Source organism: Pristiophorus japonicus, chromosome 22, assembly GCF_044704955.1.
Source record: "Pristiophorus japonicus isolate sPriJap1 chromosome 22, sPriJap1.hap1, whole genome shotgun sequence".
NCBI classification, from domain to species: Eukaryota; Metazoa; Chordata; class Chondrichthyes; family Pristiophoridae; genus Pristiophorus; species Pristiophorus japonicus.
Window position 1 is genome coordinate 16,254,272 of NC_091998.1, and position 14,935 is coordinate 16,269,206.

Genomic DNA, 14,935 nt, shown 5'->3' on the forward strand with positions numbered 1-14,935 from the left:
AATTCCGTTTTGGCCTTCCCGCGGGCATTTTAGAGAAAAAATACGCACCTACCTGAAGCTGCTGCCCACGTTCGACTTTCCGATGCTGTGGCCTGAGCTGACTGCGATTCGCAGCACGTGCACGTCGGGACGTGTGCAGGCCTGGAGCTGGAGTCACATGGCTCTGGGCAGCCAATCAGATAAGGTATCATAGTAATAGGAGTTCCATGAGGTCCTAAACTCCTATTACATTGATAGAGAAGCAGCCCCAAACACCCAAAACACTAATAAAAAAATAGAAAATATACACTACATTCATTTAAATTAAAGTTATTAATGTCTTAAAAAAATATTTTTTTCCCAATTGTTTAAACGTTTTTTTTAAATAAGCTTACCGTTGTGGGGAGGGTTTTTAATGATAAAATATGTTTTCATAACTTTAATTTTATTTGTTTGTGTTTTTTCAGGCACAAGATTTTTGAGGACATTTGTACTCGTAAATATCGGAAATTTGCACTTACAAATGTCCTCGCTCCCGATCTGCGGAGCATCTGTCAAGCCAGAAACTTGACAGATCGGAAAAGCCGGTTTCCAGCGCATGCACATTGTGCGCCGAAAACGGGCTTTTCCGATGCCTTCCCGGGTCCGTATGGACACGGGAACGTCGGAATTTCAGAGCCATTATTTTCTTCATTACTGCTATTTTGCTTGGGTTAATTTTGGTGAGTCCCCATCCCTGATTCAGTTCCTTGGGATTTTCGGCATGAGATCCTCTTCCTCTATTGTAAATACTGGTGCAAAGAAATTATTCAACATATCTACCATTTCCTTATTTTCATTTACAATATCACCTTTATCAGTTTTCAAGGGGCCCACATTGCTCTTGGCCACCTTCTTTTTCCTAATATAATTGTACATTTTGTGTTGATTTTGATATCCCTTCCAAGTTTCTTTTCATATTCCCTTTTTATAGCTCTTACTATCTGTTTTGTCACCTTTTGTTGTTCCCTGTATCTCTCCCAGTCGCCAGGATCTGTGCTAGTTTTTGCTTTCTCTTTTAGTTTAATGTTGTCCTTTACCTCTTTAGACATCCATGGCTGTTATTTTTGGCGAGTAGAGTTCTTTCCCCTTAAACTAGTTCTGTATCACTAATTCTTTTTAGAACACCTCCCACTTATCTTCCATCATTTTACCTAGTAACAGATTTGCCCAGTTTACTGTGGACAGTGTCTGTTTCATCGGGTTGAAGTCGGCCTTACCCAAATCTAGAATCTTAGTAGCTGTTTCACGTTTCTCGCTTTCAAACGCTATATTGAACTCAGTCATATTATGTTCACTATTAGATAAATGTTCACACACCATTAGGCTGTTAACTTAATCTGGCTCATTACTTATTACTAAATCTAATATGGCCTGCCCCCTTGTTGGTTCTAGGACATATTTTTGCAGAAAACTATCGTGAGCACACTCAGAGCATGCACTATCTTTCTGATATGAGCTAGTCTGCTTATCCCAATCTATATGAAAGTTAAAATCCCCACAAATGTGTTCATGTTGTTCTACTCTTAAGAAAGTTGGTTCCTCTTTCTCTTCCAACTACAAGCCTGGTCTACATTTCCGAAAGTTCTGGAAATTGCTGTTGATTCTAAAATAATGCAACTCCTTGACTGTTCAGATCTAACCCAATGACAGCTCGTATGTTTTTTTGCACGGACATTTTGCTGGTATAATTTGTCTACGTTATTGCTCTTCGATTTCAGTGGTGTACTTATCATTGCCTTGAATACTTCCCAAACATTTTGCAGGATCTGAAGCTCTCAACAACTAAACCAGTTCCATGGACTTCCAGCAAAAGTTATGTTTGCTAGTTTCCTATCAAATGATTGTATTAGTGTTGTAGTTGATGGGTCATCCTCAGAATCCCATCAACTCCGAGGTTCGCGGCTCGGTTTCTTCTGTGTCCAATGGCCTCCTATGCTCGCCACTGACCTTATCCACTCCTTTACTGGTGCTTCTACATTCAGCAACTTCCCTCAGATTGCACGTCCACAGAGCACATCTGCTCGGTTTCTTTCACCGTGCAATGTTGAATCACTAAAGCTTCATTGCCTCCATGTCTTTTGATGCATCACTGAATATCTTGGTTTTTTTTTTCAGTTCTGTAAAGGCACTGCTTTTTCATCTCTCATAAGTCCTCACCATCAATGGTCCACACCTGAAATACAAGTTTCAAGATTTGAATATTCTCGTATTTCTCCTGAGGCTCCTCTACACCCTCTTCCACACTTCTGGACAGAAAATAATGAACAGGTTATTAGTTGATAAGCAATCTATCTCTTAGTTCTAGTATCCATTCTCTTTCCATTACAAATTTTCCTGTCTTCATTTTCTGAATACCAATATTGTCACTGCTCCTCTCTATTTTCCTTTTATCTTCCAAGTACTCTGTCCTACACACCATTCATTCATAGAAACATAGAAACATAGAAAATAGGTGCAGGAGTAGGCCATTCGGCCCTTCTAGCCTGCACCGCCATTCAATGAGTTCATGGCTGAACATGCAACTTCAGTACCCCATTCCTGCTTTCTCGCCATACCCCTTGATCCCCCGAGTAGTAAGGACTTCATCTAACTCCCTTTTGAATATATTTAGTGAATTGGCCTCAACAACTTTCTGTGGTACAGAATTCCACAGGTTCACCACTCTCTGGGTGAAGAAGTTTCTCCTCATCTCGGTCCTAAATGGCTTACCCCTTATCCTTCGACTGTGACCCCTGGTTTTGGAACATTGGGAACATTCTTCATGCATCTAACCTACTGAACCCATCAGAATTTTAAACGTTTCTATGAGGTCCCCTCTCATTCTTCTGAACTCCAGTGAATACAAGCCCAGTTGATCCAGTCTTTCTTGATAGGTCAGTCCCGCCATCCCGGGAATCAGTCTGGTGAACCTTCGCTGCACTCCCTCAATAGCAAGAATGTCCTTCCTCAAGTTAGGAGACCAAAACTGTACACAATACTCCAGGTGTGGCGTCACCAAGGCCCTGTACAACTGTAGCAACACCTCCCTGCCCCTGTACTCAAATCCTCTCGCTATCAAGGCCAACATGCCATTTGCTTTCTTAACCGCCTGTTGTACCTGCATGCCAACCTTCAATGACTGATGTACCATGACACCCAGGTCTCGTTGCACCTCCCCTTTTCCTAATTCGCTCTGTTTCCTTGCTGTGTTGCAATGAAGAGTCATCACACCACGTCCTACAGTATCTTGTTACTTTATAGGACCTCAAACCTGTGGATCATCTCACCTCCTTCAGCATTCACTGCCTTCTACAATCACTGGGCTATAAAATCGAAGCTTGCCATAACTTAATTGCTACTTTACTTAACTTGCATAGTCTTCAGTTCTTTTCAGCCTTCATGATCTGGATCATGGATCATGGCTCTTTGCTTTCTCAATAGAAAAAGATCTGCTTCACGTGCATCTAGTGTTCTGTTTAAGGCCTCAAAAAAGGTGGTTTTCCTGAGATCCGTGAGGGACAGCAGCAAATATAATTATTTCAGGTCAAGGGCCACACAAGCCAACTTTGGGATCTTTCCACCCACGGTTTTGTAAGGATTATGGAAGATCCAGCAGCCAGCCGAGTCTTGAATTTCAACCAACTTCCTGTACAGTTACTGCTCTACAGTTCTACTTACAATGTAACAGGGCACATAAACCCCTGAACAAATAATTCCAAAACAATTGTAATTTTCTGGGAAGGATTTTTATCTTTTATTTATAGCGTGGATCAGCTGCGGCTGGTGTGCGGGCCCATCATTTGGTCACTTGTTCCTCTCATTTAACACATTGATGGGCAAGTATTGCCTGGGGCATTACATTATTTCAAGCCCACGCTTCCGTGGCTCCATCAGCCCCGAGGTGCCAGTGGTAATCTTGAATGTAAAAAAAGACTTGTGGGCAAACTATAACCACAAGGGCAACCTTTGAACCCGACGATCATTAAAAACAGTTTAATAGTTGTACAATACTTTGCTGAGAAAAAGCACATCAAGTCAGTGTTATCAAGAAATCTTTGCAGTATCGTAACCCGAATGAATCAGTTTTACATAGAATTCTTCTCATCAATGTAAAGGTAACCAGTTAGGAATTAAGCTCCGGTCTTAAAACATCTGAACATCTAGATGTTCTGTAGGAGAAGTTGTAGTCACGATGTTAAACGTGGAGTGCCTGTAATAAAAGGGTTTGCCGCATTGATTGGAAGTAATGCTACAGGAGCATTATACTGCCAACAACTGTTGTGGAAGAAACAATCTCTCTTAAATTGTTTTCTGCTTGTTTCTACATCTTCTGTGAAAGGCTACGGCTCAAAGAAATGGAAATGTTCGGCAATCGGCGGAAACTTATCAAACCTCAGGTTGTTTACCATCCCCGTGGGTTCCTATTTATCTGCTTATCATTTTCTGCTTGATGACCAAGGCCTGAACGTTGCCTTGATTTTTGTTGTGTGTAACCGAGGCTGATGGACTGAGGTCAAACATGAAACCAGCACTCACTAAAAAATTCTACCCAGCAGAACTAAGGAAGACCTTTTACTGGAGCTCCCTGAAAACCAAACCCATTGCTCATCATCCACTCACCATATAATGCTGGTAAAAAATAAAACCCGCGAGTCCGGTGCATTCTGTAAATGCAATTCAGTCCACAACACAGTGGACAATGGTCAGCTGATCACCCCTACCTCCTGTTTGTTTGTCTCCTTGACTACACCATTGGCAGGATTTCTGTCCAGGATTCTGCTCATTACAATTTGTCATTCATTTTTGACATACTGATACCAACATAAGAATTAGGAGCAGGAGTCAGCCATTCGGCCCCTCAAAGCTGCTCCATCATGCAATAAGATCATGGCTGATCGTTGACTTCAACTCCACTTTCCCGCCGATCCCCATATCCCTCAATTCCCTTAAGAATCCAAAAGTCTGTCGATCTCGGCCTTGAATATACTCAACAACTGAGCATCCACAGCTCTCAGGATAGAGAATGCCAAAGAGTGAAGAAATTTCTCCTCATCTCATTCCTAAGTGGCCGACCCCTTATCCCTTATCCTGAGACTGTGACCCCCCTAGTTCTAGACACTCCAGCCAGGGGGAACAGTCTCTCAGCATTTACCCTGTCAATCCCCCTCAGAATCTTATATGTTTCAATGAGATCACCTCTCATTCTTCTAAACTCCATTTCTCCTCGTAGGACAACCCTCTAATCCCAGGAATCAATCTAGGGAACCTTTGTTGCACCGCCTCTAAGGCAAGTATATCTTTCCTTGGGTACAGAGACCAAATCTATGCACTGCACTCCATAGGGATAGAACTCATGCTTTCACAGATACTGTGCAATATACCAAGCCAGCCTCCTGTGAACACTGGCCGTGCAAAGGATATGAGGGGCCTGCCCAAAGTCTAGTTTGCTCCCTGCATTGTGCAGACCGTCTGAAGGAATTCTCCACTTGGATAAGTGTGTACTTTGACTCTAACTAGATGGTAGGTTAAAAAGACCTGAGTTTGAGAGAATCGGCAAAGAAGAACCTATTCTGATTGGACCACTAGGCTCACTTGTTTGATGAAACCTGTGTTTAAGAGGACCCGCTTACCCTACTTTATATCCTGGAGACATTCTCTTGTTGTGAAGCAGTTCAGTCCAATGCTTTTATTAATCAAATGTCATTAACCTGGAGTAAAATCAATAAAATAAACACTCCCAAAATATTTTTATTATTTTATGTGGTTCTTGCTGTGTGGGCTGGGATCTTTGGAAATATTTTCCATGGTTATAAAGTCTGAATTATTCCATTTTGGGGACTTGAGCAATTTCCCTCAGCCCCTCACTACCTGTAGTGGGAGACAACCTCCTCCGATTCCCTCCCCCGATATCCGTATCTCAACCCTCGCTACAAAGGGTTATGATTTTTTTCAAGCTCCACAAACTTACCTAAACGCCCCTGTTGCAATTCCTTGTCAGCAGCTTCACAACGAATAGAAACTATGTTTGCCACTTCAAAATCTGCAAAAGGACAGGCTAAGTGAGTGGGCAAAAATTTGGCAGATGGAGTATAATGATGGAAAGTGTGAGGTCATGCACTTTGGCAGAAAAAAATCAAAGATTAAATGGAGAAAGATTGCAAAGTGCCGCAGTACAGCGGGACCTGGGGGTACTTGCGCATGAAACACAAAAGGATAGTATGCAGGTACAGCAAGTGATCAGGAAGGCCAATGGTATCTTGGCCTTTACTGCAGAGGGGGTGGAGTATAAAAGCAGGGAGGTCTTACTACAGCTATATAAGGTATTGGTGAGGCCACACCTGGAATACTGCGTGCAGTTTTGGTTTCCATATTTACGAAAGGATGTAGTTGCTTCGGAGGCAGTTCAGAGAAGGTTCACTAGGTTGATTCCGGGGATGAGGGGGTTGACTTATGAGCAAAGGTTGAGTAGGTTGGGCCTCTACTCATTGGAATTCAGAAGAATGAGAGGTGATCTTATTGAAACATATAAGATTATGAGGAGGCTTGACAGGGTGGATGCAGAGAGAATGTTTCCACTGATGGGGGAGACTAGAACTAGAGGGCATAATCTTAGAATAAGGGGCCGCCCATTTAAAACAGAGATGAGGAGAAATTTCTTCTCTCAGAGGGTTGTAAATCTGTGGAATTCACTGCCTCAGAGAGCTGTGGAAGCTGGGACATTGAATAAATTTAAGACGGAACTAGACATTCTTGAACGATAAGGGGATAAGGGGTTATGGGGAGCAGGCGGGGAAGTGGATCTGAGTCCATGATCAGATCAGCCATGATAGTATTGAATGGCGGAGCAGGCTCTAGGGGCCGTATGACCTACTCCTGTTCCTATTTCTTATGTTCTTATGTAATTGGGAGCGGGCTCGGAGTGCCTGTGTCTGCTATGTCCTGTGCTGGCAGCAGTACTATACAGCGAGCCTGCTGTAATGAACCGAGGCAGGCAGCGTAGACTTTATCTCCAAACAGCAGCTGACAGTGAGCTTCAACAAGTATTTGTGCATCATCAACCTCATAGGCAGTCCCTCGGAATCGAGGAAGACTTGCTTCCACTCTAAAAATGAGTCTTTAGATGGCTGAAGAGTCCAACACGAGAGCCACAGACTCTGTCACAGGCGGGACAGATAGTCATTGAGGGAAGGGGTGGGGGGACTGTTTGCCGCACGCTCTTTCTTTTGCCTGCGCTTGTTTTCTGCATGCTCTCGGCGTTGAGACTCGAGGCGCTCAATGCCCTCCCGGATACACTTTCTCCACTTAGGGCGGTCTTTGGCCAGGGACTCCCAGGTGTCAGTGGGGATGTTGCACTTTTATCAGGGAGGCTTTGAGGGTGTCCTTGTAACGTTTCCGCTGCCCACCTTGCGTGCGTCACTGTTGACTCACCGAACTGAACAGGCCGAAACTCCAGTGGCCCCAGTCTGCCAACTCTGCCACTTCCAGGGATGCCATCTCTGTCCAAAATTGCAAGGACGGGCACAACCAAGTCGGGGGCATCAGCAGCATCTGCCCAGGCAGAGGCCCAGAATATTGAAGCACTGACATGATGCTCTGACACAGCACAGGAACCTGGGAACGGGCCTCGCAGAAATAAGGCAGCAGAAGCCTTCAGCTACCAAACGAGCTCTTGGGCTATTCCCTCTGGGACCAATCACCTGCTCCCTCTGCCATTCTGGGGCCTTTACTTGGCCCATAAAGAAACCTACGGCTGCCTTCCCTTGCACCTATCATTGGCCGAATTTTCCCAGGAAAATCCCCCCATCTCCCTAGACATGCCCCCTTTACATGGCAGTAGATCCACGTGCTCCAACCAGAATTTCCAAGATTCATCTCCATGAACTGGAACCTTGATGGGACCAGGTAGTGCCACCCCGCCCAGGCTCAGGGAAAAATATCGGCCTCACATTTCTATGAGCTCAGCGGCATCCCAGATCAATTCATTTCTCCTTCTTCTTTTTTCATATGATAGTAGCAAAGCAAATCAAACGTCAATATCTAAATCGGATATCCAGGCCAAAGTTTCCGGTGTAACAGCGTGGATATCTTGTGGGCTGCCTGTGAATTCCCTCCGAGGGCAGTGCTCGATGATGTGCTCCAGGGTCTGATTAGGAGCTCCACAGTCACATGATGGGGAGGCTTTAATCTTCCACCTATGGAGAAGTTGGCAGCATCGACCGTGACCGGTTCTGAGGCGGTTGATGGTTGTCCACTGTTTGCGAGGAAGGTTTGATCCTTCAGGTTGTACTGTGGGGTCCTCGATAAGGAATCCATTCTGTGTGTCGCCGTTCTTCCAAGCATTTCATCATCAGTCACCAGTTCAGCTAAGGTGGTCCTTTGAATCAGATTGCACAAATCAAACTCACCTTTTCTAATTCTTCTTGCAATTCCTGTTTGATGTCCAATTTTCCCTCTCTTGTGAAACTCCTTGAGCTGTCTCGCTATGTTATTTATGTTGATTCTTCCAGGATAAGAACACGCCATCAGGCCCCTGCATATTTACCCCAATATTTAATCTAATTTCATCGCTGAGCGGCAACTAGCCCTTTCCCCACCTTCTGGGAGAGGCAAATACACCAGAAACTTGCATCCAATTCAGGCTTCAACCCTCTGGCTCCGTGAGAATACCAACGATTGAGCCCAGTTTTAACTATCCGGGTTGAAAACCTGTGCCCAAACGTTATCACAATATGCTTCCATCCTTGCACCGCCACTGTTCAACCCTAGCCTGAAGCTCTCTATTCACACCCTACCCTACAATACAATAATATTGTGGCCCATGGAGTATTAGACCTATATCCATAAATCCCAATCCCAACCAGATATTTATCCAGATCCTTTTTAATGGAGTTAGTTGTCACAGCTTTAACTGATTTTTCTAGAAGCCTGTACCACTAGGCGGTGGGGGGAGGGGGGGGGGCAGGGTTGATGGGTGGGATGGAGGGGGGGAGGAGGGGGACAGGGTTGGTGGGTGGGATGGGGGGAGAGGGAGGGAGGCAGGGTTGGTGCGGGGGGGGGAGTAGGGTTGCTGGGGGGTGAGGGGGGCAGAGTTGATAGGGGAGAGGGGGGCAGGGTTGGAGGGGGGAGGGGGGCAGAGCTGCTGTGTGAGGGGGGGCAGGGTTGGAGGGGGGAGGGGGGCAGAGCTGCTGTGTGAGGGGGGGCAGGGTTGGTGGGGGGAAGGGGGGCAGGGTTGGTGGGGGAGGGGGGACAGGGTTGGTGGGGGGAGGGGGGGAATGGTTGCTGGGTGGGGAGGGTGGAACGGTTTCTGGGTGGGGGGGGCAGAGTTGCTGGGTGGGAGGGGGGCAGAGTTGGTGGGGGGAGGGGGGCAGAGTTGGTGGGGGGAGGGGGGGGAACGGTTGCTGGGGGAGGGGGGGGAACGGTTGCTGGGGGAAGGGGGCAGGGTTGGTGGGGGGAGGGGGCAGAGTTGCTGGGTGAGGAGGGGGCAGGGTTGGTGGGGGGAGGGGGGGGAACGGTTGCTGGGTGGGGAGGGGGGCAGGTTTGCTGGGTGGGAGGGAGGCAGGGTTGGTGGGGGGCAGGGTTGGTGGGGGGAGGGGGGCAGGGTTAGTGGGGGGCAGGGTTGGTGGGGGGAGGGGGGGCAAGGTTGGTGGAGGGAGGGGGGACAGAGTTGCTGGGTGAGGAGGGGGGCAGGGTTGGTGGGGGGAGGGGGGCACGGTTGCTGGGTGGAGAGGGGGGCAGAGTTGCTGGGTAAGGAAGGGGGGCAGGGTTGCTGGATGGGAAGGGGCAGGGTTGGTGGATGGGAAGTGGGGAGGTGAGGGCAGAGGAAGAGTGCCTTTCAACCTCTAAATCAAGTCAAAATAGCCAATTTGCATCTAAATCACTGTTGCATTTTAAATACATGGATCATGTCCTTCCTCAATCTTCTTAGGTTCGGAAGCACAACATATTCAGGGTCCCAGGAGTGGAATAATCTATAAAAGAAAAATAGTGTGGTGGCAAACGTCTTAATTTGTTCTTTCTCCCCCGCCCATGCCCCACGCCTTTCTTGTGCTTTGTACAAGTGACAGTATTGATTACATCTGCTCGTGACTATTGGCAGAACATCAATACTGCATCAACTATTGACAGCCTGTGCTAGATAAGAGGATATATCTGGCTCTAAGTCTATAAGAATAATGTCATGGTGCTCTATACCTGGACTATGTAACCTTTCATAGGATTAGGATTCATAAAAACATTATAAATAATTGCTTTATTTCCCTCAAAAGGCCATATACCCAAGTTGTAGAACATGGCCTTTCAATGGTCATTTCAGGAACAGGGTGCATGAAGGGAAAGTTTCAACAAGGTGATGGGGGTGAAAAAGGTTCACTCACACGTCAGATATCAACATTATCGCAGTCTAAACGAGCAATGCTTTACAGACAACAATATTTGGTGGTAAACTAGTGCAAGCTTCAGTTTTAAAGATAACAGAGTCCAGCTCTAACACGACAAGCTCGTATAAAACTGCACACTTAAAGGACAAAATGTATTTGAGACGGTACCTGTATGAAACAGGATTGCACCATACCACACTGCATTGCCGTCAAACACCATCGGGGTCAATTTAACCAATAGGAATGGAGTGGGTTTGAGTCAGACGCCTATTTTACACCCCGCCCGATTTGAACTCTCCACTGGAGGTACATGGAGTGTATATTCGTGCTTAGTATAAAACAGGCACCTGACCCGATCCTGCCTTGTTCCCGCCGGGAGTGCTAGGTTTGAATTATCCATGTAACTCCTGAGTTCCATTACCGATTTGTCTACACCTATTGAAAGGTTTAATCCTGCAAGGATAGCATTCCCCATTTGGTGGCTGGTGTGCAATGACCACCCCCGTTAAAAGAATCCATGCACAGGCATCTTCCACCCTTCAGTATGTAGTACAGGGCCTAGAATGCCAGGTCCCTCATTGAAACACCTGTGGACTTTGATCTTTTTGGTGTGGAAGCAGGTCATCCTCGATAGGAGGTACGGGCTAATACTATACTACCCCATTTGGATGTTTTACAAATGCCCATGTACAATTGTCCAAGAGCCCAAATGGTTGAAGACTCGACTCCCGGCCAGAAAGCTAAGAATGGCCTGTCACTTCAGCTTGCTGACCCCAGTTGAGTGAATCCCATCACCCATCAGCCGGGCCGTTAACTGGAGTAGCAAGTGATGCACACCAAGGAATAGCAAAGTATTTCATCTCGGAGGGAGGAAAAAGCAGGCGTGGACATAAATTGTCTCACTCACGAGTGGAATAGTGCTGAGCAAGACACGGAGCAGCCTCTAAACCGCTACTATCCCATTAGGCCTACTCTAGCAGGACGCGCAGAGGCAGAAGGAGTAAAATGCCTGTAAAATTGAACGATCTCACAATATCAAATAAGACATCATAGTGTTATTGGTTTTCACAAAAGCTGTCACAGTGAAATGTAGTCATTCTTTTGTTGCCTTGATTTTATTTTACATTTACAATACCTCTGTGTCGTATTCCTATAGTTTCAAAGCAATTGAACCAGTTTAGGGGAGTTTGCTTTCTAAGCCTGGAAGAAAGACTTTTTCTCTCTCTCTCTAACTCCAGTCCACTGGGAGCCCTCTACATAAAAACCCTATCCATAATTCAGGTGTTCTGATTACTTTAAAAGTTCCATTGAATTACAGCTACAAAAAAATGTCTGTTTGACGTGAAGATGAATGTGGATGGACACTGCAGAATGCTGGCAACCTGCAGATCATGTCAGAACAGATTGTAACTTTATCATTCTGTCACAGGGAATAATTTAAACCACTTAATCAGTCAGTATCACAATGGAGGAGGTAACATGTCATGAATTCCAATTTTACAATCTGTCAAACATGCATTGGCGTTAACACTTTTTTTTTCCTCAGCCCGAAAAACTAACCACAATGTTTCTCTCTCTTTTTTCCTTTCTCGCGCTCTTCTCTGGGTCCTTCCTTGCTGTTTGCAGAAAAGAAATGGTTTACAGATGAAACTGATAACGCCTTCCCTAGGAACATTCAGATAAGACCAATGAGCACGCACATGGCCAATCAAATCAATCAGTACAAATCTACCAGCAGTTTGATTCCACCTATCAGAGAGGTAGAAGATGAGTGTTGATACCTGTATGACCTCTAGTCTGAGAGTGAGAGACTTTGTGAAGCTCCTTCAACAGGACACTAGCTTTGAAGCTCCGTGGATCTCTGTTGTGGACAGGTGAAGGATCACGGATGCTACACCACCAAGAAGAAGTAACAATCTGCCCTTGAAAATTATCTGCTTGTCCAGCATGGAATCACAGGTTTTACTGGATGGTTTTACTGATGACTTGAAGACAATCGACGCAGACTGAATATTATGGCCATTTAAGTTTAGAAAGTTTTTATTTTATAAATGCAATACTTTGTCGTCTCCTACTTTGTAGCTTCTCTCTCCTTTCTTTTGTGACCAGACTCTTATTTTGTTCTCCTTTTTGTTTCCAGTTTGGAGGATGAAGGTCACAAAAAAAAAATCAGATAAATGTACACAAACCGTCAATCAACAAAATAATAAAACCAGTATACTTCTAGCAGTGGCAAATGAGGCTTCCACATTGTTGCCTGATGACTAGCATGTGAGCGCTAACAGAATATAAGCTGTTATCTGTCCTTGTGTTCAGGTAGGGCATAGACCAACTCCTGTATTAAAGGTTGTTCGACATTTTTAAACACGGCCATTTTTTAGTTTTCATTTCTGATTTTTTTTTTCTTCTGCTTTGATGAAATATAAAAATGCTTGAGCCACAAGGTCTTCTGGCAAAGAGAACATTTCAAGCCAAATGCTATTTTTCCACAATCAGTGTCCATTTTCTCTGTTTTTAGATTGTTTTGAAATGAGAATTTTGAGACACCACACAATAGCGAACACATATCACAGAGGCAGTAGATCATACTTTGCAGTATATCCTCGGAGGATCAAGTGACATTAGTGTTAGCTCGGTGAGGGAGAAAACATGAATGCAGAGAGTTGTCTGACTGAAGCAAGGCCCACACGCCAATTCGGCCTATTACATAGTTCCAAGCAGCACTTATTGATCCAATGAGTTAAATCAACTCTTGGTGTGATGACCCTTCCCCCAGCTCCCCCAACCCCACTTCCCTTGCAAGTGCTGAAAGCCATCTTGACATCTACAATTGTTCAGTGACACAAGGTCAGAAGAGAGGGGAACAAGAGTACCGAGAGAGAGCTGTACTGGACATTCTGCAAACTCACATCACTGGGCTAGGAAAAGGTACATGGCAGGCTAGCATATTGTTTCTGCATACCCTGCTGTGTCAATTCCGTCAGTTATAGACTCCGATCTTAGCTAAATCTATCTCAGCTTTAATGTCTGCTCTCCGGGCTGTAGCACTGAGCACATCTGTACTGCAGCCAAATAACACTATGTTCTGGAGTGATTTTTGAATTGTGATTACTTTGTTGTTACATTTTGTAGGAAGTAGAGTGAAACAATTGTGAATAAAATATATTAATATTAATTGGATTGTTAACAAGGAGAACTTGCTAGCCTGTTTTAAGGATTTGTGCTTCACCACCTTCCATTCAGTTCGACTTTCTCATGCTGCCAGAGTCAGGGAATTCAGTGGATGATTACATAACGACAAAAAAAAGCAAACTTTACTACTCTTACTGAAAAATGTACATTTTCATCATTTTTTAAGCATGTCTTCTGTTATGCATTTGCGCAGTTTTATTTCTCTCAAGTTTGGGTTCTTAACTCCCTGTTGCTCTCTTTGTTTCCACCTCGTCACCACCACTTCGCTGTGAAGACAGAGAATCGTGGCAGGGAGTCACCTTTCCTTCTTCATTTTTACTCTCGGTTTGCAATTATATTTATTTTGCTAGGAAATTAGAGGAGATAATATGATGGTGCTCAGACGTGATCTACCTGGCTCTGTCATATATGATATCTGGTGATAATATTTTGTCTTGTACAAAAAGAGTTTGTACATATATTGTACATGGTTTCATTTTGTATTTTTTCTCAGATTAAAATTGTTGTATTTGTGTCCAAATGAAGGCTCCTTTCAGTCTCTGGTTTAACCTCACCGAGTGTCGGAACACTAACAGTAGATAAAACGCCATTTTCATTTTTGCATTTGGAAGAATGATTTGCTCACAATACTATTTTGTAACCGATAGGCGATGGATACTTCCCTGCAGAAGAAAAAATTCAAAAAAGCTCCTATGGGGAGGTTTCCATGAATGTCGGGTATGGTAGCACAGTGATTATGTTACTGGCTGAGTAATCCAGCGGCCTGGACCAATGATCCGGAGACATGTTCAAATCCCACACCTAGCAGCTGGGGAATTCCAATGTAACGAAATAAAGCTGGAATAAAAAGCATGCAACTACTAGATTGTTGTAAAAAACCATCAGTTTCACTAGTGTCTTTTGGAGAAGGAAATCTGCCGCCCTTACCTGGTCTGGCCTATATGTGACCCCAGACCCACAGCAATGTGGTTGACTCTTGCCCTCTGAAACGGCCCAGCGAGCCACACAGTTGCATTCAAGAAGGCGGCTCGCCACCAGCTTCTCGAGGGCAATTAGGGACGGCCAATAAAAGCTGGCCTTGCCGGCGACATCCCCTAAAAAACAAAAAAATAAATGCAATCGAGGTGTAACAGAGCACAAATGTGGGCATCGCATAATATGGTGAACATCCATGTCAACTCTGCTTTTGTCAGAATTCATTACAATCGGATATTATGATAGAGCTGGCATCACATCGACTTCAACGCTACTTCCTGCATACCTCTTTGTTATTTCCTCCTTATAAACTGGTGGCCTAGGGTAGCTGGGCTGTGCCTTTGAATTCAACGTTATTTTAAGGAACAGTCTGCAAGTTTCATGGATGCTTT

The 14,935-nt window shown here is 44.8% G+C and overlaps 1 protein-coding gene across 3 annotated transcripts in view; it reads left to right on the forward strand.

Moving 5' to 3' along the window:
* The window catches only part of kcnma1a (potassium large conductance calcium-activated channel, subfamily M, alpha member 1a), a 1,078,477-nt gene extending 1,064,389 nt beyond the window's left edge, over positions 1-14,088 (forward strand). For 2 of the 3 annotated variants that reach the window (XM_070865680.1, XM_070865679.1), the window contains one exon: positions 12,003-14,088. In XM_070865680.1, coding sequence (XP_070721781.1) covers positions 12,003-12,154 — 152 coding nt within the window. In that variant the 3' untranslated portion in view covers positions 12,155-14,088. The remainder of the gene's footprint in view (positions 1-12,002) is intronic. The other variant, XM_070865677.1, reaches the window with a different exon arrangement.
* Positions 14,089-14,935: the final 847 nt, after the last annotated feature.